At 43.5% G+C, this 23,451-nt stretch overlaps 1 protein-coding gene across 1 annotated transcript in view; it reads right to left on the bottom strand.

The window, feature by feature from the left end:
• The window catches only part of LOC309412511 (E3 ubiquitin-protein ligase MIB2-like), a gene marked incomplete at both ends in the record, with an annotated part of 56,253 nt that overhangs the window by 8,143 nt on the left and 24,659 nt on the right, over positions 1-23,451 (bottom strand). Inside the window, 9 exon segments of the mRNA XM_082009425.1 lie at positions 701-846; positions 4,701-4,889; positions 4,893-5,035; positions 15,856-15,921; positions 16,710-16,894; positions 18,706-18,884; positions 20,568-20,798; positions 22,206-22,332; positions 22,958-23,112. Coding sequence (XP_081865551.1) covers positions 701-846; positions 4,701-4,889; positions 4,893-5,035; positions 15,856-15,921; positions 16,710-16,894; positions 18,706-18,884; positions 20,568-20,798; positions 22,206-22,332; positions 22,958-23,112 — 1,421 coding nt within the window.

Genomic DNA, 23,451 nt, shown 5'->3' with positions numbered 1-23,451 from the left:
CTACGGCTGTATCGTACTGTTTAAATGCTGCTGGTTCTGAGCAGCGGTTAAATCCGGCTGGATATCAGTAACCTGGACAGCCACTTTCCCTGGCAGAAGTGTCTGAAAATATTAGGGTTAACATTCACTCACCCTAGAATTGCCAAGGGCTTTTTATTGTTTATTTGTTAGTAATCTAAGAGTTGGCATCCTTTCCCAAAGACAACAGGGAGAAAGATTCCTAAAGGCACTCAGCACTAACAGAGCTCTGTCCTCCTGAAATCACAGAACCTTTCAACAGCAATTTCCCTCAGTGATGGTTTAGATTCATATGGAGCTCTTTTAAAAATACCAGCATGACAGAGTTGGTATTCAATTCACTACCTTCTGAGGGAAGTCCCTAGTTCTGGGAAGCCTATCTGTCTGAAGCCTGAATCTCCCCTGAACAGTTAGTTTTACTATAAAGTAGCCTCAGCACGCAGCTGTATGTGCTACTAGCTTCTAATGCAGTGATGATGCTTCACGTGATGCACAGCTGAAGCGAGAGGTGTAGCAGTTGTAGAAATACTTCCTACTTTAAAATGGCTTTAGCAGCTATCCGTTCCCTAGCAAATGGATTAGCAATATTCATATGGTTAATATCTATACCTATGGCAGGAAAAACAGAGACCCCAGTGTCACTTAGAAAATGCTAACTCTTAGGGCTAATGCAAGTCCGTACTTGTAGGTCAAGTTGAAGTGGTCCCATTTCAAGTGCCCTGGTGTGATCGTGTATCGTTTTCTCCGTGCCGGAGGCCGAGGTGGGAAAGCTGGACTGTGCAAAACAGAGGCACTCACTCCATGAAGAGCAGGTGATGTGGCATCTTCCTTAAAAGACAAAACAGGCGGTTGAAAGAGATGGGAGAGACTGCAGGATTGAACAGTGTAAAACTAAAACTACCAGGTATGGGACATTTGGAGGCTGGGGAGCACAACTGGTACTCCCTTACGGGTGTCCAGGAAAGAAGACTAGTGCATCAGCTGGTCAGTGCTTTGCAAGGTATGCCTGTTCCAAGTGTGCCGAACAAAACCAAGACAGAGCAAAAGAGGGGCTATACCGTGAGGAGTTCTTGGGATGTGTCTTGTATCAGACATGCAAGGAAAGGAAGGGAACAGCACTCCTCAACAAGGGATCACAGAGGATCAGTGCTGTAGGCTCCCTTGAGCTGCTGCATAATTCCAGAACAGGGCACTGCAGCCACTCCACTCTCCTCTTGGAGTGCAGCACAGATGGAGCAGAAATGAGGCCTCAGTAGGCTGCTGGCCACAGCGAGCCTGCAGCTCTTCCTGGAAAGTCTTCATTTCCTTTTCACTCCGCTATTGCTCTCCAGCCTCACCACAGAAGAAATTAAATACTGGACAAGTGAGACAGACAACCCTTTGTGCAGAGAGCTCTTGATAAAGCTGCATTGTGGATCTGAAATGCCTTCAAAGTAAACAGGAGCCCTGGAAACCCAGGAGCACATTTCAAGCCATCACACAGTAAAAGACATCAAATTTGGTGACAGGTCTGACTCAAACTCTAAAAGCCTTTTAGTCCTGAGTAGTAGAGGTAAAAGAATGGGACCCAACACGGTTCTCTGGAAGTCTACCCTCTCTGCCTCCCCTCTTCAGGACTCTGACCCCTGTCTCTGGATCATCTTTGGTCCAGAGACACCAAGACACTAAGCGATATGTACAGTGGCAATGTTAAAAAAGCTGCACCAGTAGGAGTTTGCTCAGCCTCACAGCACATTCTACAGAAAGCAAGAGCTGTCTTCATTTTACTCATGGAAGAGCTGAGGCTTCTAGAGTCAAAATAGCATAACCCCTGGTCTCACAGCAAGCAAAATGGCAAAAAAAGACACAAAGCTCGAAGCAACAGCTGCCAGATACTGCCCAAATCACGAGCATCTCTCCATGACTACAGCTAGCCATTACTGGTGAAAGGCTGAGGGACTCTATCCTAACAGGAAACCCATCTCTTCTGCTCATGTCTGTGAGCCATACTACCTTCTATCTTGTTCTAATCTCAGTATCCTTCTTTCCTAGAAGGACAGTCTTTCAGTCTTTCTTCCAGTTTGGAAGTTTGACTCACAATTTGAAATCAGCAGAGTCCTTGAATGTAAGGAATGCAAGGGCCATAGAACATCACCTATGAGACAGAGAGATGTTAACTAATACCTTGCCTTCTAAGCTGCAAGCTTCTGGCAGGGTGTTTGATCGCATTTCTAAGAGTCTTCAGATGCCAGTCTGATCTTGAAAGAAATGGGATCACTTTTCCCATTTAACCATTGTCACTTTCTTTGCTGTATTAAGGGATCTGGCTGAGGAACCCATATTTTTTGGTTTGCTCAGCCCAAGGCCTAGCCCCTTCTTCACCAAGGCATGTGTGATGTGAGTACACTGGCTGTTATCCCTCTCCATTCACCTCCAGTGGCTTCTACCTCCGATTCTACTCTGAGAATGCCATTTTTCCTTGATAGAAATGGAAAATCTTGCATCCTTCTGAGCAGCACAGACAGGTGGAGGATCGACTAGCCTGTGTATCAATGATCTGTTGGAGCTGTAAGAGAAGCCTGAAGAAGATTAGCTCATAATTACAGGATAAGATATTTCCCCTTTTTTGGCAGTTCTTTCAAGTAAGGCAGAAGTAGGCAAATCCTTTCTGCCTTTATTGTTTTCTCTACAATCCCTATACAATACAAGCAATACAATACAATGCCAATAGAAGCCAGTATTGGGGCTGACCGCACATTCATTCTGGCATCAGTCAGAAGTAGCCCAGGATTGCTAGTACTGTGAATTCTCAGTCAGTCTACAGGCTCTGACTCAGGAGACCTGATAATTTATGATGGGATGAGGCAAGGTATTAACGCTCTTCAGTAGCTGTCTATCCTTGTGATAGATGCTACTGCTCCTTAGCAAAGCCAGCAGAATACTCAGTGCATTTGCTTTCTAGCCTCTATAATTCACAGCCCAACTGGTGCCGTCTCCAGTTTATGACAACACACTGAGCTGTAAGTGGCACAGGCTGAGTAATGGACACTGCCCATTCTTCCTCCTCTGCCACGGGGCTATTGAATTCCACCAACATCGGATGAAATCCCGAGGCTTTTCTTAAAGCCCCCTGGGTATCAGCAGAGGAAAATCAGATACTCAGAAACAGCCTGCTGGCTTTTCCTTCTACATGGAAAACTCCCGCAGCCCCGAGGAAGAAAAATTATTGTCTTTTCTATGGCCATTGAGCTTAAAACACTAAGGCCATGAGTGCTGAACAAGCAAGCCGGGGGGGAATAAAAATCTGTGTCCTTAGTGAGCTTACCCTCAAAATACAAAACAAAGCAAGGGTGACTCGGGCCAAACACCAATCACTGAAACCGGTATCTGACCCAGTCACTAGATCAAGAAAGCTGCAGAGGATTCAGTTCTCTTGCTCAAACATTCTGCTCAGTCTCTGTTCTACTCTAGTCTTTGTTCTACCTACCACTGGTGCAACAGGATGCTTTTAATTAAGAATGTGTTGCAAAATGAATTGGGAAGGGTGGGGTACCACACATATGGTGCAGCTCAGATGTACAATTCTGACAGAAACAGAATGACCTAGTTAAAAATTTCACAGCATCATTTGGATCAAAGGATCTGTCAGGATGCCAAAGAACCAAGACTATGGGAATACTCAGAACTGGAGAAGAGGTCGGCTGCTCCCAGGAGGAAACCCATTCGACTATGGGTGAAGGTCTCAAACATTCAAAAAGCTTGGGAGGTACTAGAATGATAGGTGCTTCAACCTTCTCTCAACAACTGCAATAGACACCAGCATACATAGACACTGGTCAACATCCCTGCTCTACATTATTTGCCCGGTGCAGTCAGACCACCAATTAATTTACTTCACTGAGCTGCAATGAGTGTAATTCACTCCCCTCTCTCTCTGTCCTCCTCATGCAGTTCCCCTTTCATGAACTAAAAAGGAACATAACTCTCTTGCTTCATATCCATCAGTAAGATCCCTGAGCCTGTAATGCAAAAAAGGGGTGCCATTGCCTGGATCTTCATAAACACAAACGGCAGGAGGGGGTGCGAGCGCTTAGAGGAGACGGTTTTCTCATAAAATTAAAAGCAAAAATTAAGCTAAAAGCAAAAACTAAGGTCAGCTTCTGAGAGTCCCAGAGCCTTGCTACAGTTCCCCCACCCACTCTGTCCCAGTATATCTTGCTAATGGATGGACCTTGAAAGAGAATTCATATCAGTTAATAGTTTCTGCAGGTCCAGCGTTAACTCCCAGGTTAGATCTTGCAGACCACGAGCCCTGCCTCTGAGGTTCCTAGGAAAGCTCAGCTGCTATGGAAATCAGAATATATGCATGCCACATCATACTAGGCTGGGAAAGCAGAGTTACTTAGAAGAATAGCCAAAGTTCTGAGGAAAAACAACCCAAATTGTGCACTCACGCTTTGGCTGCAAGCTGCATGTACAACTCTAATAATCTGATTCTAGCTGGATGCATAATTACCTTTTAGTATCCTTTGCAAAAAGGGACTCAAACAGCCATAAACTAATCCCATTGCCTTAACCGTTATTTACATATTGTTTAGATTGCTTCCTGAATTTATCCATCTTCTAAAAAGAATACACATGCACATATACTTGATGTCCCCACTCCCCTTTCAAGCATTTGAGAATTAGATCCTTTCCCCTACCTGACTTTTCTCAACTGCAGCTCCAGCTGGATCTCCCACAACAGCCAGCAAAGCCACCACAGGGAATATGCATAAAAATCCCACAATGGTTCTACAGCCACAGCTCTTTTTCTTGTCAACCGAAAGGAAGCTCTTCCTTCTGTTTGCAGAAAGTTGTTCTACTTGATCCATGTCGTTCTTTAATACTTTTTAGAGGGAAACGCGACAGATACTAAGACATTCTCTTCGCAGAATGTATTGGTAATCCTTTTGCTCACAGTTGCATTTGAAGCATTTGTGAGTAGCCCTGCAGTTACTGCTGAAGTTGTGCAGAATCACTAGAGTTTCAAAAAGCCCTAAAAAAATAAAAAAATGTAGACTTTACATTAAGTCTCTTTCCAATGTGCCAAAGATTCTCTTAGCCTCTGCCAAGTGGTATCATATTACCGCAGCTGAAAGTTGGGCTGGCAGAGGAAAAGCAGGAAAGTGAAACAAGCTGGGATGGACATGAACTCTTTTCTTTAACTGACTGTATAATCAACAGGACAAATCTGCAGTTGTCAGCTTTATGTAATGAAAAAAATGGGGGAGGGGGCAGAAAAAGGGAATCCAGAAGCCAGCATCATGCCCTTGGAATGTTTCATTAGGGATGCTTAACACTAGAAGAGCTGTCATTTGTCAGGGACTGTCTTCAGGAGCAGAATGAAAAATGAGATGCTGTGAGACAGCAGGCAGGGCTTCTCTGCTTAGGAAATTCTGGCCAGGGAGTTTACAAACTTCGATAAAAGTAAACATCAATTCCCTCTTCCATGAGACTTGGCAAGTGACCTGCAAATTTCTTGTGTACTTGGGAGCTACCCAGTAAGGGGTTATCACGCTGAGAAAGACAAGTATTTTCAGAATCATACTGATTTTGGGTACCTCAGCTTGAGCACGTCAGGAAGACTGACTTGGAGAAGTGGTCAGTTTGTCTTAAGCTGTTAGATTCTTTAAGGCATCTCCAGGCTGCAGACATGAAGTAAATTCAGGGCTTTTTCAAAAGCTTACTCAGAAATTCTCAGGTTTTCACAAATAGCTGCACTTTTTTGTCCCACCTCAATGCTCCTGAGGTGGGATGTCCTTAGCTAAACAGCTCTGACCAGACAGAGGAAAAGGAACTCTGCAATCTCCTAGTTTCACACACAAATGGCAGGGAGGGGGTAGTTCTGTTGCCAGCCACTATAAAACATTCCTCGGGGATATCCAAAGCATTTGAAAGGTTTCAGAAAGTTTTTGCACCTTTAATAATGAAAAAAGTTTCAATTTTATTTTTTTCCCCTAGTTCATAATCAAGCTTGTGACATTTTATGAGTTTAATGTATTTTTTAAAATAAATAAATAAAGCTTTTAAACAACTCAGAATAAATATGATCGACACCTCCGTGTGCAATTTAGTGACAATTTTCTTTTGCAATTTTCATCACGCTCCCCCTCGAAGAAAAAACATGCTTTCTGCAGAGAGTGGACAAAGCGCAACAGTTGTTCAGATACCAGGAGAAGGACAGAATAAGGAGTAACATGGAAGGAAGTTATGGATAGAATTACAAAGGAAAGCTGGAATTAGGAGGAAGAGAAAGAATGGAAGCGAGGGTACAGGGCTTGAACTCCTGTGGGGCAAAGCAGAGTCAGCAGTACGAGATATTGGCTCATCTCAGCTGTTAGCTGCAACTTTCTAGGGATAGTTACACCTCTTCCTCAGTAGCACAGTTGGCAGAACGAAACATGCCTGTGTGTGAGCACTCTGAAATTCAAAGTGCTTTGTTTGGAGCTCCAAAGAGTGGTGCAAATGCACCTCCATTTGTGGTTTAAGCTGTAGACCACAGTATGAAGTGAGAAATTGGTAACAACACACTCCTAAACGTACCAGTGCCTCAAGTCCCCTGAACAAGTTTCTGTCAGAGTCTGTAGACAAGAACACATCTGCAGAAAGACTGAGAAGGGAGTCTTGAAGGAAAAACCTGCCTTGGAATGAGGCTCAAAAACTTGAGCCAAGAGCTATTCTGGAAAAACACCGAGTTTCAGTCATGGAACTGCGTACCAGAATTAAGTGCATCCACCTTTCATACGGCTAGAAAGAGTCAGCAGTGTTTGAAAAAGATTTTAACTTATGCACCGTTACGTATGCCTTTCTCCACTTGCCTGCGTATCTGAGCATCTCACAGTCTCTCAGAGCATTGAATCTCACATTAGTTTGAAGGTAGGAAGATAGTACTATTATCCGCACCTTACAGGTTAAGACCCTGCTTCGCTGCAGGGAAGACTTGCCTGCGGCCAAGCATGGAATCTTGCAGAGCAAGAACCTGAAATCTTCCAAGCACGCAGTTAGAGCCTTACCGTTTCTCAAGATGACTACATGAACCTGAGTTTTAAAGCACAGATTGAGAACTCACACAACCACATAGCCTGAGGGAACGAAGAATTTCCTTTGTCCCAATGTAAAGAAAGTAAATATTTTTGTAAAATACATCTCGGCTCAGACCCTCCCCCCCAAGTTAGTATCTAGAGCTTTAGTAAAAGCACATTCTTGAGGACCTCATTGCTTCCAAAAACGTATTCATGAAGCTACTAAAGGTTAGCACAGCCAAGCCCTTTTCCATGAGTTACTGAAATACTCTGAATGGGGAAAGAGACTGTATGGTACATTTAGTCATTCATCTTCTTGCACCACATGTGGTGGGTGAATGGGAAACTTTAGCTGCAGACTTGATTCATGACCTCTGTGACATTTAGGACCCTGCTTCCCTGTCAAGGTAGCAAGCAGGTTCTACCTCGATGGATCAGAAGAGAGACAGCAGGGTTTCTTGGAAAGCACGTAGTTCACTTTACCCCCGTATGTCGGGAACACACTGTGCGCATCCACATGGAAATTCAGTGCCTGTGCATCCAACTTTACCAAACCACTTGGCTGCAGAATGCTTTCAAAACTTTTAAAATTTAAGCCAACTATTTGCTCAGAAACCAGCTCAGCAGCAAGGCCAAGACAAATCTCAGTTATTATGGCAATGAGAGTCAGATGAGGAAAGCTCTTATGCTGAGGTATTCAGAACTTACAGATGCAACTTGTGGAGCTAAGGGAGACACATGAACTTAATGCTGTGCACACTAACAACGCTTCTGATAAAGTCACTGTGCATCTGGATTCTTTGGTGCTCAAGCTCTGGCCGGAATCCTCAGTGTCACTGGTAAAAAGCAAAATTTCAGGTTTATACTTAGTTCGTTAATACTGTGGTGGTGAACTTTCAAGCACAGCTCTCTTCTATAGCTATTTTAAAAATTACTAGGACCAGAGTGCACATCTGTTGACATTTCATCCCTGTTCCCTGCCCTGGGCTAAGAATATCATGGCTTTCCCAAGAGATACTTGTGCTTAAAGGACTCTCAGATGCAGCCATCAGTGTCCTCAAATCTACAGTACTTATCTGAAGCATCTGAAAGAGGCTTAAATTCTGACAACTCCCCAGACTCCCTCCTGGGAGCCAGTGTTGCTCTGTGCCAAGGGCAAGAAGTTAGTCAGACCTCTAAAGTTTTACCTCTGTTTTTTCCAATAGCTGAAAATATTCTCCATGCTTTATCAGGCAGCCTGAACCCCTGAAAGGACTGCTTTTATAGAAGTGCAGAGCGCTGCTGCTATGACTTCACAGTTCTGCTGAATTTTAGAGGTCTCAGGTTCTCAAGTGCGGATATTTGGTTTGGACTACAGGCGAGAACTGTCATCTGACTATATTTGGACAGAAAAACATTCCTGGCTTTGGTTTCTGCACAGTGTCTAAAAGCAATGGAACACATTACACTTTGAGGGAATCCATATGGTATAATGGGGAATAGGAAAGGAAGGCAGGGGACAGAACTGATTTTGCTTTGTCTTCATGCTTTTAGCAGCAGTGACCAGGATCTGGATATAATTTGTAGGGAGCTGTGATTTTTTAAGCAGTCAGGGATGCGTATCCTGAGACCTCTGCATGCAATAAATGTCACATGAAAACAGCAGGCTCTAAACAGCTGTCAGAAGGGAATGAATGTTGCATAAAACCTACAGTGGTCGACTAGAGACTATGGATAATGTAAAGGATTGGATCATTTGCACGACACACTAATTTTTCCTTGTTAAATCACCTCAGTCTTGCTTTGCTCTTTTCAATCTTAATTGCTGCAATGTTTAAAGTGGGGCTGCTGTACAATGCACAGCATATGTCTACATTCCCAAAGGCAAGTTTTAGCTAAAAAATAAATACTTTCTCACTTCCAGGAATTATTCTTAGCATTTCTCTCCTCCCCTTTATTCAGCATTGTTAACGTTAAATGTTACTTTCAGCACCGTTTCTATGTGGTTCTCTCTGCTACATTTACCACACTTAAGATGAAGGTTAGCCCTGATGCAGCAAGGCCAGGAAGCACGCTGGCACTACTTCATTCAAGTCCCCAAGATGACACAAGAACAATATATTACACCACCACCTACAGTCATGCTAAAAGGCGCTACACAGAGAACAACTATTAGTGCTGGAACTGCAGCTGTCTGACTACGCAAAACTAATCTCAGCTCTCATGAAACCTCGTATTTATTCGTGGATTAAGTGCACGTTATTCAGCACTGGAACAAAGTGCTCCCATTAGCTTCCCCTGTCATGAACTGGGAGTTCTACATGGAGGTGGGGAAGACAGGGAAAGAAGGACCTAACATCTGATCGTGTCTGATGGCCCAAGGCATGAGCATCAGCATTTCATCTCTAAGGGCACCAGTCCAAGTCCAGGCCACAGGCAGAAGAGGGAGAGTGCACACAGCTGAATGTGATTTACCACATACTGGCTCCTTGGTGGCCCATGTGAAAAGAATTAGCAAATCCTCATATAGTTCTTATTTTAAAAAGCACTTACATATTTATCCCTTCATCTCACAACTTGGGGGGAAAACAAAACTACCCGACATTCTTGCATGGTTCCTGTGGGAACGGCAGTTAAAACTTGTACTTTTTCAGCAGGTCATGGACTGAAAAGGGTTGTATCCGCTGTAGCAGGGAGCAACATTCCCCAGGGAGTGGGAGAGTAAGAATGTTCTTTAGACCCCAAGCATTCTCCCACTTTCTACCATGCAGCCCCTCGTGATCAGCATCTGCTGGTGTTCCTAGAAAAAATCCATGGTCTGCTGAATAGCAAATGAGCTGAAAAAAAGGGCTTGCTCCAGCTGGCAAAGGAAACGGAATATTTTGCTTAACTGTCAATTTGGAGCTACAGCTCACAGAAGTGCCTATACCGGCTTGACCTTGTGTTACCAGAGAGACATGGTCTTGACTCTAGTCAGAAGCTCAGCGGTCCAGTCATGGCCATGTAGCGAGCAGAATTCCAGGAATAAAATGAGGGAGAAATTCTTCTCAATACACAGATAATATGTGTCCATAACAGAGTAAGAATTGCTTCCCTGGGTGGGGATATTTCTGCCATTGCTCTTTGTGGGCTACATTAATAATCTGGAATCCATTTGTGGATGGACCAATCCTCCTGAAATCCTGGGAGCAGCACGGACTAGTGGGAACATAATCAAAGGAGAGATGGGTTCTTTTCTGACTCTGCCTTTTGACATGCAATCTCCCTCTCTCTACTCCCTCAGTCTCAGGCCGTCTGTAAAATGCAGGGGTTTGGCCACACTTCCAAAGGAGGTGCTTTAGAAACCCTGGTTCCGAGTAGGACATGAGCTGCCTTCTTACATTTAAAGTTTTACACCAGAAAGACTCAGCAATATCTTTCCCTTTCAAAACCATTGCTGTGCATCGCTGCAAGGCAGAGCACTGCACTTCAGGAGATGGCAAGAAGCCCCACTGCAAACAACGAGCTCCCCAGATCATTTGCGGAAGACCTGTCAGTCTCATTTGTGGGAGAATAACTGGTAACAAACATCAAGCGGAAAGTTACTCACTATCCACACCGATTAACTAATAACAACATTTGTCTTTTGTCTTTAAAGGAGCATTTGCCTACTGCTCCGACATCTCCTTGCCTCTCTTCATCCCCCTGCTGTTCCTAGAACCAGCAAGAATAACAGCTAGTAGCAAAAGGAGAAAGGGGAGGAAGATCTTCCCCCACCTTGCCCCTCCTTTCCTCTCTCATAATCTCTAGCTAAATTTAATGCAGCTCCTAATCTCAGCCCAGGCTCTTGGCTCTTTTCCTGCTCACTACAAATACCTTTTCTTCTCATACTTCAGATCCAAACCTGGACTGGAGCACAGAAACTCTCTTGCCGGCTGAGAGTACAGGCCAGATTGCACATGAACTGGATGAACTAGCAAGTACACCAAGCTAACCGTTTCACCCAGCGTGGCACTGAATGGGTCACAAGTCACACTCTTGATCCTGGCCGTCCACGTAAATCAGGCTTGTCAGGAATGATAAGACAGCAGAACCTTCTTCACTTCTCCAAAGCCTTGGAATCCCATGGATCCGAGTCTGTCCTGGGGGGCAAAGCTTGCCAAAAACATACCTGGTACATACGGGCATCTGCTTGCCTTCTGTTATCCTTTGCTCCTGTGGCTCCACTGACCATCTTGTTTCTCCTCTGTTGTGGTGCAGCAATTCCCTTCTTCTTACTAGGAAAATGAAAGGGTCAAAATGGTGCTTAACAGCTCAGCTCTTGCTCCTCAAAAGCAATCACAGCACGAACAGGGAAATGAAGGAATATAGTCCCAACCTGAAGGCTATGTTTACAAACCGTTTCTGTAGTTCTTAAGCAGGTATATTGTGCTGTGCAAAATAATTTGGCCACACAATTAATTTCAGATATGAAAACAAGATCAGGAGATCTTGAAATGGAATTTGCATTTTAAAAAATTAAAACATAAAATTGAGGGGAGCTCTTCTTTCCCTACAAAATCTCTCTTCATTAGCCAGGGGCGGAAAAAAAAAAATTAAAAATTCTCCATTTTCTGCAACAGCTGCACAGCTTGGAAGTCGAAAGCCGCAGTCTTCCTACAGTTTTTTTTCCTTTAGGGAGAATAATCACTTGGAAGCCTCTCTTCATTTAGTATCCAAAGAAATTATTAAAAAAAATCAAGCAGATGCTCCCTGTTGTTTTTTCCCCTGAATAAACTGACACCCTAGGCATAAGGGATGAGAATAATGCAACAGATACTGAACAGTTTGCCACCTCTGTCCCCCCTTCCCTAAGTGCCAGCACGCATACACATTTAACACACATGATGAAGTATTGATCGGTTTTACCTTTAGTAAACTGCTTTTGGATTTGATGTAGAGGCTTGTGAAAGAACTGTATTTAAAAAAAATGCTTAGCATGGGGCTGGGGTAATATATAGTCTGGAAAATTATTGACTTATACCAAATAGCAGTTAAAGCAGCTCTTACATTACAAAGATGGCTCAGCCTTGTACTTTTCGAAAATAGCCTTTGCACAGTACTTTTCTATTGCTGCCCTACCGCAGTACAGCAAACATTTTGGGGAAATGTCTGGTTTATTCCAAAGGACTTTCACTAACATGAACTTCTTTGAAGTTCGTAAATGAGTATCTGCACCTATGATTTTTACCAAAGCTGATTCTGAAATTCAGCTTTAGGTTATCTGGGTGTTAAATCTAACCCAGCCAAATAATTTAGGGGTTAAATCTGATCCATTTTCATAGCTCAAAAAAATCCACCGAAACTATAACAGCCTCAAGTGAATATTTTGTCAAAAATTATCTATAGGAATCAGAAGTTGTGACATAAGACCTTCTCACACCACCAAAGGATTATGAAGAAGTAATGAATATTCCTGTAACTACCATATATTCTAGGAAGTTAAGTTTTTTTTAAAGGATTTGCCACCTCTTTGCTAATGAACAAAAATAGTAGAGGAATACAATATTTCTGGTTTAAATCTTGCTTGCCGTATGTAACAAACAGTATGCTTCTGTATAATTGTGTCACTAAAGATATACACCAGACATGCAAACATGTATGTATACATACACACACGCATGGCACACTAGCCCTACAGGTTGCCACTTCCACCAACAGTTACTTTACAGGATGGACTCAGTGGATAATATTTCTTCAGTCAGACAGTTGTACAACACAATACAGCTGGATCCATAGTTCAGCTACTGATTGTACATTCATTTTAATGCTCAGGAAAATATATATTTTATTTTATTAAGTTTTGCTGCAAAACAAAGAAACAAAAATGAAATCCCTTTTTCTCACGTCTTAGTTATTACTATTTATTTTCTTTACACTTTGATTGGAGTATTTAACACCTGCCTTTGGCATTATGGATAGAAAGCTAAGGAGTCTCTGAACACACAGCTGTGCCAAAAAAAAAAAAAAAAATGGAAGAAGAATGTCACTTAGAGGTTAGAAATATTTGTTGTAACAGCGTATTTTCTCCAATCAGTGTTCACTACATTATCTCTAAGGCACACACTCTGTCTTTAGGATCTCATTACATCCAGATTTGCTTCTGTCAGTCCAAGTTCTTGTTGAGCCCACAAGCACTAGTTCAGAGAGCATGCTGTCTTAGGACATTACCTCCCTACCACTGACCGGCATCTGAGAGAACTGGTGCCACGACTGATCTTCTCCAATATCTCCTCACATGAAGTGCAAGCGTACGCTTTGCCATTTCCTGCCAAGGTGCAAGGTATATCCTCTTACAACATCTCCTTTCAGAGCAATGCAAGGCTGCAAATCTGACACGGTAGGGCACCAGACATGATGCAGTCACTGGAGTTGGATGCCATTGAAAACATCTGCATATGGAAGTCTATTCGCCTCCGGTCTGAAAGTCTCTTATGCCTTCAGTAGACAGGTCAGTGTTCTTTACTTCAGGTCTTTCTGATGGATCAGCAGCACGGGGTGAGGGGGCTGCCTGCCCTCAAGCACCGCTCCTTGGCCTTATGATATTATAAGCAGAGGGGACTCCCTCCACCTCCACCTCCACCCGAGTCACAGCAGTAGCCCAAGTACCCTCTTTCAGGATGGCTTTGCAGGTAGCCAAACACATTAGCCTGACTAGCACTTCTCATCTAAAATGCAAACAAAAAGGAAGTAAAGGAGGGAGGTGAGAATGGGAAGGGAAGCAAGCATATCCTTAGACAAAGATCTGAATCCTCTCCCGGATAGCCTGCCGGCAGATGGGGCAGACAGTAAGGGCTGTGCTGCAGTCTGGGCAAGAGCCATGTCCACACTGGAAGACCAGTTTGATTTGGTCATCGATGCAAATAGGGCAGGTGATGCGCTCTTCCATCTGCCGGTAGCGGTTCTGCAGCTCCTCCATGAGCTTCCTCTGATCTGTGGATTCAGAGCTTGGGCTGCACTCCACCTCGGTGCTGTCTGCAGGGGTGGAGAGCAGGAAGAGAGTTAGTCACTAGTGTGCTCTGCCTCATGCAGTGTCTCTTTAATTAGACTGTGCCCCTCCAGAGTAGCAATTAGTTCAGACTTAAGTCTCTTCACTGAGTCTTATCCAGGGATTCCTCAAATAAAATGCCTGAGATGGTGCTTTTTACAGATGAACAGTGTTGCTTTCCTCTGTTTAGTTGCTCAGCTGCTTTGTGTGTGTTTTTGTTCGAGTTTGGTTGGTTTTTTTTAAAGGAAACAAAATGTTATCTGAAATGTCCTGCCTTGGTGTTCTGGAATATGCTGCTGCTACCTTCAAGTAAAAACATTCAAAGCTGGTTGTGCTACTCTGCCATACTAGTCTGGGAATCCTTACAGTGCTATGAGTACTATGTTCACTCAACCTCCCGTTCATATTTGGGATTCAAATTTCGGGTTAAGTCTTTCAGGACACACATGGTGAAACGAGAAGAAACCATCTGATCACTTAGGTTGACTTTTGCATACATGAAGCTACACAAACAGTCATTTGGTCAACTCTATGAAATGAGCGAACCCCAAATCCTGGACAACTGCCAGCTTAGGTAAATGGACTCCTCCTGGTTTCAGCTTAATACAGCCCACTGCTCATCTTCTGCTCCTCAATCTTTGATTAGGTAGCTTTACACTTCAATACAGATGTCCCTTTCCTCAACATTCTGGAATTAGTTGCACTTCAGTGGTGCAAGAAGTGATTTCAAATCCATAAGGGTGAAGCAAGTTTGGGGATGGGCAGCTTGCTAAAGGCAAATGCTGAAGACATCACTGATAGGGAAGTCCTGCTGATATTTTCAGAGACCTTGATGTTCCTCCTCCATCGGAAATCTGCATGCAAATATCTCATTTGGAACTCTCATCATTATTTTCTTGCCAGTCTGTAGCAAAGACAAATGCTCCTGCCTACTGTCAGGTAAACTTGCTATTTTTTGCATTATGGCATTCCAGAGAGGATTTCTGACTTTGCCAGCTGTGTATGTCCAATGTCATGTGACAGATTCTTGGTTCCCCTACGCTTTTGTCCAGGCATCAGATCACAAGATGACAGCCTGACTCCAACAAAGGAGTCCACAATACTAAGCCATGAACAGCAGGACATGCAATTCATTTTCATGTGCACTTGCCCTAAGAGTGATCTTAGCCAGAAAGACATCAACTCTGCTATGGAAAAAAAGCTTCAGTGAGCAACCTGCACCAACTCGAAGGCAAGCACAAACCTGCTTCTAGCTTGCTGACATGCATAACACTGCTCATTCTGGATGCTGAGTAATGTGGACAGAAGACAAGCTGCTTAAAACTGGGCTAAAGAGCTTTATCAAAACAATCCAGCTCAATGATTCCTGGAGAGCTGGCTAATGCCAGCCCTGCATAAGCACTGTAATTTCAGCCAAGGGAGAAGCAAGGCCTTGACACAATGTGATTTTTGCTTTCTCACAAATTTTCACTGTTAAATCACCACTTGTGAAAACAGTTAGACTGACACATGGAGAACGTGATATTTGCTTTCAACACACAAAATAAGCCAGGCACAGGACAAGCTTCCTCAAATGTCCTCTCCTGTTTATGCAGCTTGAGTTTGGCCCATGAGGCCGGAGAGAATCTACCTTTTCCACTCTACAGGTGGTTAAAACAATAGGCGCACACACCCCCCAAAAAAACCAAACCAAAACAACAACCAACTCCTTCCCTTTTGCTTATTTCACTGATACTCATTGATGCTGCTCAAACTAATGCTGTGCAAGACCCTTCCCACAGCATTTAACAGTAGGAACAGCAAACATACCTTGTTTCAGTTTTTTGGTTATTGTCACTTGACATTTGATGCACTTCTTCATTCTCCTGGAGCATTCTACCATAAATAATACAAGAAGAGATTACAATTAAGCCCACTGATGCCAGAACCAAGAGGAAGACAATAGACTCAAGAACATCAGCTTTAAAAAACCTGAAACCTCCCTGGATGATTAAGAGGTTGTTTCTGCATGGAAGTGAGTACACTGCCTTCTTTTTGAGCCACGTCCTAGTCTCTTGATTTAGTTTTTCCAATGCCAGTAGCAAATACAACACATTTAAGTCCTCCATGCTCTATGCTACTGGAACTGCTACAACTGTCGATCAGAACAGCCCTTTGCTCTGACGGAAAAGGATGCAGCTCTGGCACACAGTCCCTACCAAATTCCCTGTGGTCAGATTGTGAGTGCCTTGCAACATAATAAACTTGCTGACATGTTTAAGCAGGCTGCCATTAAAACAACTGAAATGCAAACGAGTAACAAAGGCCAGAGAAGAGGGAAATCCTTCTCAGGATGGTTTTTGATGGATAAAGCACTGCCAGCTAGAACTGAAACACCTGGCTTCCCTTCTGAATTATCCAGGGCATCTATAAGCACAGCAAAGCTGCCTGGGGTCCCAGTCAGCAGGTAGTGAGAACACTCTGTGCTTTTCATAGATAGCTTTGGACATCTTATCTAAGCTGGTGGCATTGAAATCACGCTGGCGTTGTTTAAGGACACAAACAGCACAATAACTTTGTGTCTAAACAGAGCTTGATTTATGAGAGTCCAGCTAGGGAAGCTATGTGATGGAATAGGAAAGAAAATTTTTTTTAAAAAGAGAAAAAAACCAGAATGGACTTACCTTCACACACAATACTGTGCTGGCATGGGAAGAAATGGATGAGCAAGGCCAGCTCTGAGCAGACTAGGCACTCTGTGGGGACTGCCATGCTCGAGACACTAAGGTTGGTCATTGTGTTGGGGGTGGTGTGCACACGGCGAAGGCTGCAGGTGATGGCTGAGCTGTCTGAAGAAACCTGCTGTTCCCTGCAACCACGAACATGTAATAAAATTTGAGCCACATATTCCAGGTCCTCCTTCAGCAACCAAACAAAATTGCAGTGATCCCTGGCAAATACTCTGCCTGGAGACAGAGCAGCAGATGGTCAGGTAGCATAAACTTGTGAACCTTCATTGCCCTAGTAGGGCCAACTCAGCCTCAGTAGCTGCGATTCTGACTGGATCTATCTAAAATGAAAGGGAAAGAGCAGGGATGACTAATACTTACAAAAGCTGAAACTGCTCTTTTGCAAGGCAACAGTAAAGTATTGACAGTACAACCATTTGCTGTGAGGAGTCAGCTTTTAGAAGCTATTTAAAAAGCGCACCCCTAAGGATCCTCCGTATTTGCATGTTCCTGAAAAGTGCCTGAGGTGGTTGTCTGAGCGTTTGCCTCTTACATAATACAGGCTGGGATTCAGACTTCTGTCCTGACATTATAAGCCACAAATCCAAAGCCTTCAGCATCCACCAATCCATCCATTATTTTTCCTACCAGCCAGTCATCGGCTAGCTAGACCTACTGCCTAAACTGCAAGAATGATTAATGATTGAACAGAAGGGACAAGGATGTTCATTTACTAGCAAATGTCTTCAGTATTGCAAAGAAATCCCCGGACCACTAGGAGTATTGCGAATGGTGCTTTTTGGTCTTTTGATACAAAGTCAGTAAGTTTCTGGGAGGAAATCGCTATCTAGCTTCCTACAAAGTGACAGTAGCTTCATTATAAATGCATACAAACCCCAGATACTTTTCCTCTTCTAGACCTATTAATTTCAGTCAGACTAGACAAACAGCTTAAGAAGGCATAGCTAACTATCTTGTCCTGAGTGCGCGATGCCAGGATAAACCACGGCGTACTTAGGCCTATGATCTAGCATGCAGCACTCAATCTGCAGTGGCTGCCTTAACTCTGCAGACACACACCCAAATCCTTCAGTCAAACCTGAACACAGAAGCTGAAACCAGTATAACACTGTTACGAGAACTGTCAGTTTGAACAAACTGGCATTCTTTGAGCAAAAAAACTTAATCCAACATATACTCCACTAATAAAATTCCTATGCGAGATGTTTAAAGGGACACATTTCACCCGTTATTTACAATGGGCCAGAAACATGGCCAGTTACAATGGCTGCTGCATGGTTCCTCCTCCAGCAGTAACATGACTGTAGGTCTGTGCCCTCAGATCAAACAGAACTCTGCTTTCATGTTTGCAAAGTCAAAACCCAAACAAATGTTTCTCAGAACCTGAGATAAAGCCATCTTTGACTTGCTACTCTCCCTTTGGCATTTTCTCAGCTATTTCTCTTACCAGTTGAAAAACAAGCATTTATCTAGCTCTGGAACAAATTCTGCAGATTCTGGTGCCCAGTCTTTTGTTGCACTTCCTCTCTGTTTAGACTTTAAATATCTGTAGCTGCAGAATCTAATGAAAGTAAAACAGAACCCAGAATTACTCTGAAAGAGAGAAGTTGCTCTTGGCTTCAGTGGCCTGTCTTCTTAGACTGGCTCAGGGCCCCCTGTAAGTCAAGAGGCTGAGTTTGCACCAAGCAGTAGTAATCTGCTTTTCCAAATTCTTTCAAACAGTAGTATGCACCCTTAAAGAAGCCCTCCAGAAACACAGGGTGAGCAACCAGCTCCACAAGAGGTGCTCAGAGTGACATCCAAAGTGTTTCAAAGATGCTTCATCCCTCCTAGAACAACAGCTGCATGCAGTGACACCACAGTGCTGTGGGAGCGCTCTCCATTTTGCAAGGAAGTATACTACAGCTAGTTTCTGGATGACATGGTTTACCTGAATTTCTGAGAGAAGTCTTTGATGATCTGGACAATCCTTCCATCTCTAATGAGGTCTACAGGAGACTTTCCCCGATGGTTTGCGTAATTAATATCTGCTCCTTCTTGTGCTAAGTAACATGCAATTGCAGCTCCCACATTCAGCTCTACATTTCCAAGAAAGCCAGAAGCCTGCAGCTGAAAGATGTTGAGAAACACTGTTAACAGAAGAAGTTTCTGTTATGCGGCTTTGATCTGCATCAAGTTCTAAACAACGTCTTAATCCTTGTACTTGCAATTTGAAAATGCAATTTAGCATTCTTTTTTGAAAACACAAAAAGATCCCTCAGCATGTATAATAGCAGGTTCAAATCTTGCACTCCAGGAACAAGAGTGTGTAAGACTGATCCTAACTGATGCTGTTATTCATCATAGTAATAGGCATTCACTTCTTCAGGTACTGAAAAGGAAGTACACTGCAGACACCACAGTACATACCAACCGATGAACAGCTGATGCATGGAGTCCTAAGTGGCAGCTATTTAAAAAAAACAAGTTTTTGTGTACATCATCCAAACTATTTTGAAGTCAACAGAAATTTTCCACTGACTTAAAAGACCAGGGCATGTTGATGAGGGCAAGTAAAATTACACCTAAAGGAGTCCACAGCATCTACATACAATGTTACTGTAAACAGTATTGGGAATGAAATGCACAGGTCCCTCATGTTGCTTTAAGGCTTTCTGCATCCAGGACTAACTACCGGCTGTCCCTAGCACAAGATAACAAACTCCACCCTTTACTGCTGACCCCTCTGCTCAAATTTGCTTGCAGAGAAATTCAGATGAAAGAAGCGATTGCTGAACTGGTGTGGGGTGTCTCTGTGGAATGTCAGTGGCTGAACAAGCCTGAGGACCTGAGGCTGGAGCATCTTTGGCCATGCACTTGAACCATCGTTCACACTATCAACACTGCTAGCTTGGTCACAAGCAGAATGGAAGAGCAGCAATGCACTAGGCTTTTTCAAGCACCACAGGTAGAAAGGACGAATGGGGGTTTGGCACAAAGCGTGCAGCCCTTCAGAATGTTGGTTTAATTTATTTACAATTTATTACCATGAAAAAATCAATGCCAGATTTGCCAATGTACTAAATTATCCCTACAACGGAATCATTCTCGCTCCATCTATAACCAATGCTTGCACTCTTGGTTTGCACCGCAAATCTGGTGCGTGCATATGTTGGTATTTATATGGATGGCAGAACACTTTGAAGGGCTAATTTAATATCTTTGCCAAAAAGCCAGACGAAGCTTCCAGTCCATGGCATATCACGCACTGATTTCTAGACCTAAGGCCTTTCCTGAAAGGCCTTATATATTCATGAATACAGAGCAACAGAGAAATCCAGTTCAGGCTTTGTAAAAACACAGCCTTTATCCTTCAGCTTGATAGGTCTCACCTCTTGCATTCTGCTCTACATCTGCAGATAACTGGGGTGTTTGTGGTTAGCTATCCTCGTATTTTCCATGCCATCAGACAGAAATGAATTGCTGTGGTTCTGGGCTCTGCAACTGGATTCATGACCTTTCCCATGTCAAGAAAGAAGCACACAATGCTAATAAAAATATCAGGGGAGACAGTATGAATTGTTGTCTGACTATGTGAAGTTTCATGTTATAAATTCAAGCATACCCTCAGAGTATCTATTCTTGCTTTCCCACAAACAAGAAGGTTTTTTTCCACGCTCCCCATCTGGACTGGCTTTAAAACAATTTCCCTGACTGCCTTTGCCCCCTTAGATCCCACTATCTGCTGTCATTCTAACATCATCAAGCATTTTCCTGCCCTTGGCACTGGAATTTCTCCTACTCCCAGCTCACCTTGGAAAGGAGGGACAACCCCATCTCCCCTTCACGCTTCTCCATCATGACAGACATTAGCTGCTGCCGTTCCAAGGCAATGTGCATGGCTGTGTCCCCATCCTCATCTTCAGCATTGACATCACTGCCTTCACTGACCAGCAGTTGCACCATCCCTACATGTCCCTGGATGACAGCCAGGTGCAGTGGTGTCTGGTTACGGTTGTTCTTGAGGTTGACATCACAGCGACCCTTGAAGAGAAGAATTGTATCAAAGAGAGTTGTTGCTGCTGAGTTTGGCTGAAGAAAAGTGCTACAGCTGTGGTGCTTGTTGAGGCTCATCTTTGTCAGGAGAGCAGTATAGAGATCTCCAAAAGAGCTACGTGATCCACCCCACTGTATCTTGGCTATATGGCCCACACACCTCAAATATCAAGCAAGGGAGGATCAGAAGCCAAGTACCCAACCAACACAGAGATAACATTTCCCTGGTGATGACTTGGATATGACAACTCATCACTTCCCTGACAGAAACAAATCCTGGAACTACTCCAAGAAAAGAGTCATGGACTAGCTCCTCTAAAGCAATATTGATTCCTTGCTGCCTGTTGTGCTTTGATTTCCCCTCTTCAAAGCAAAGAGGAGAAAAACCTGTTCAAAGCTGAATTATTCTGCCTCTCTGCCAAACCTGCAGGGGAAGGCAGCAGCAAGGTTTAGAGACAGAGAGCCTTTAAAGATATGGCTATGCTAACACAGTTATTATGCCAGAAATAAAGCAATCATAGTACTAAGTAGTGAGTGCTCACAGACATTGCTCCTCTACGGCACTCATTTGTTAAATCCATTAAAGCCTTGATGTAGTGGTTTGGATCCCCTTTGTAAAGATGGAGAAACTCAGGCAACAAACCACTAAAAAGAAGAAACAAAACCCAGGAGTACTGACATGCAGTTGCCACCTTCATTGCCACTATCACCTGAAAGCAGAGACAGAGGCTAGCTTTGACTCCACAAAAATCAACAGCAAAATGCCAGCTAGATTGCCATCCCTCTGTTTAGCATTTTCATTGCTAAAGAATGCAGCTCACCGGGGGCAGGTCTAGCACTTAAGACTGAAGAAAGATAAATAACACAGAGTAAACATGTCAAAATATTTTGTTCTGCATTCAAATCAAATACTTGCCTTCAGATATTCTTTCATGAAAATTAAGAATGAGAAACCCACCACAGAACAACCAGTAGCTGGGTAGCTTCAGCATTCACTTGGAGGGAAACTGAGCTCTGACCTGCACCTACGAGGTAGGGAAGGTTTTGAATACAGATCTACACACTCCTTAATGAGCAGGTTAACAGCTATTCTGAAGTCTTTTCCCTTCATCTCTATCACTTCACTGAACATTTCCCAGCAAGCTCCAGTTCCAACCCACTTTGCTCTAGCCTGCAAGATACCCTTCTCCTCTACTGCCAGTGCAAAAGGAAAATACCCCCAGGAATGCCAACCCCTGTTCTTCAAAGCCTGGCAAACAATGCCAGCTCTTCTTCAAAGAGACAGAGACATTCTTGTGAGTCCAGCACTAACTCATTAGTACTTAGGAAATGTGGGTGTTTGGGAGTGGGACAGGCAGGAGTTTTTGTTGGTGGTGGTTTGGTTTTGTTTCTTACCTCTTTGATGAGAATTTCTGCCACTTCTTCGTGATTATTGAGGGCAGCAAGGTGCAGGGCAGTGAAGCCATCTTCTTTTTTGGAGTCAACCAGCTGCCGAGCTCTTGCTAGAATCTTCTTTATGGCTCTAGAGTGTTAGGGGTTAACAGAGATGGAAGAGTTACTTTATCAGGAAAGAAAACAATGCAGAAGAGACAAGCCTGCCTCTTCTGCTCAGTCGTTATGCATGTTCATGTTTTAATAGGCAGCACCATGAGCTGGCAACTGTGATGCAGAGCACTACTCTATCTCACAGACTGAATCACAAGAATAAAACAAAAGCCCTCAGTTAACATTTAATAAAGTAGGGTAAAGTCACACTGCTATGAAAATAATGAGCAGATTTATCCTTGGAAGAATTCCAGAGGCTCTCAGTTAGACACAGTCTTTTGAAGTACCCTTTAGTACAGACCTTCTCCTGTCCTTCCATGTGTGAACCCAAACATCTACGGAGACTATCCAGAAGTGGACAGATTTCCTAGTCAACCTAGGGAGGTACGAGGAAGACGGAATGGGGAAAGCAGCTAGCAGTTTTCTGTGAATGCGTGAAGGAGGGCAGCCACTATACCTAGCCATACCTAAACCCAGGAAACGTATAACCAACCATTTCCTTCCCAGCTATCTAGAACTACATTCACTGCCTCCTTACTGTTAAGACAGCAAGCAAGAGTTAACATCTGTAAAAAGAATAAAAATGAAAAAACATCACTTACAGCTTGTTGCCTTTTAGAGCAGAATAGTGTAGCAGGTTGAAGCCTTGACAATTCTGGACGGTGAAGTCTATGTTGGGTACTTCAGTGAGAATCTCAATAACGACTTTGTAATCTGCAGTGATAGCATAATGCAGGGGGGTGTCTCCCTGGGAATCCTATACGAGGATACCAAAGCAGAATACAGGTCACCTACCTCAGAGTGTCAAATGAAACGGTTCACCCTGAGGGACAGTTCAAGACAAGAAGATATATAGTGTCACCAGGTCACATCAACTCCAGGCCAAACATCCAAACATCACTGGCATCCACAGCAGTTTCATAGTCTTTGCGAAACCATTTCCCCAGGGCTCGAAAACAAGCTGCTGAGTAGATAGGTAACTAGCTTTGAGAGACTGACCCAGCACAGTTCAGTCCCACCATCACAGAATCACACCCTAAAAATGAGCTGGGTCCCACTCACCACCACTGCCCTTTGAGTTCCTAAATACCAGTCT

This window comes from Phaethon aethereus, assembly GCF_964289735.1.
Source record: "Phaethon aethereus genome assembly, chromosome: 21".
Classification (NCBI taxonomy): Eukaryota; Metazoa; Chordata; class Aves; order Phaethontiformes; family Phaethontidae; genus Phaethon; species Phaethon aethereus.
This window is presented reverse-complemented; position numbering and strand designations above follow the sequence as displayed.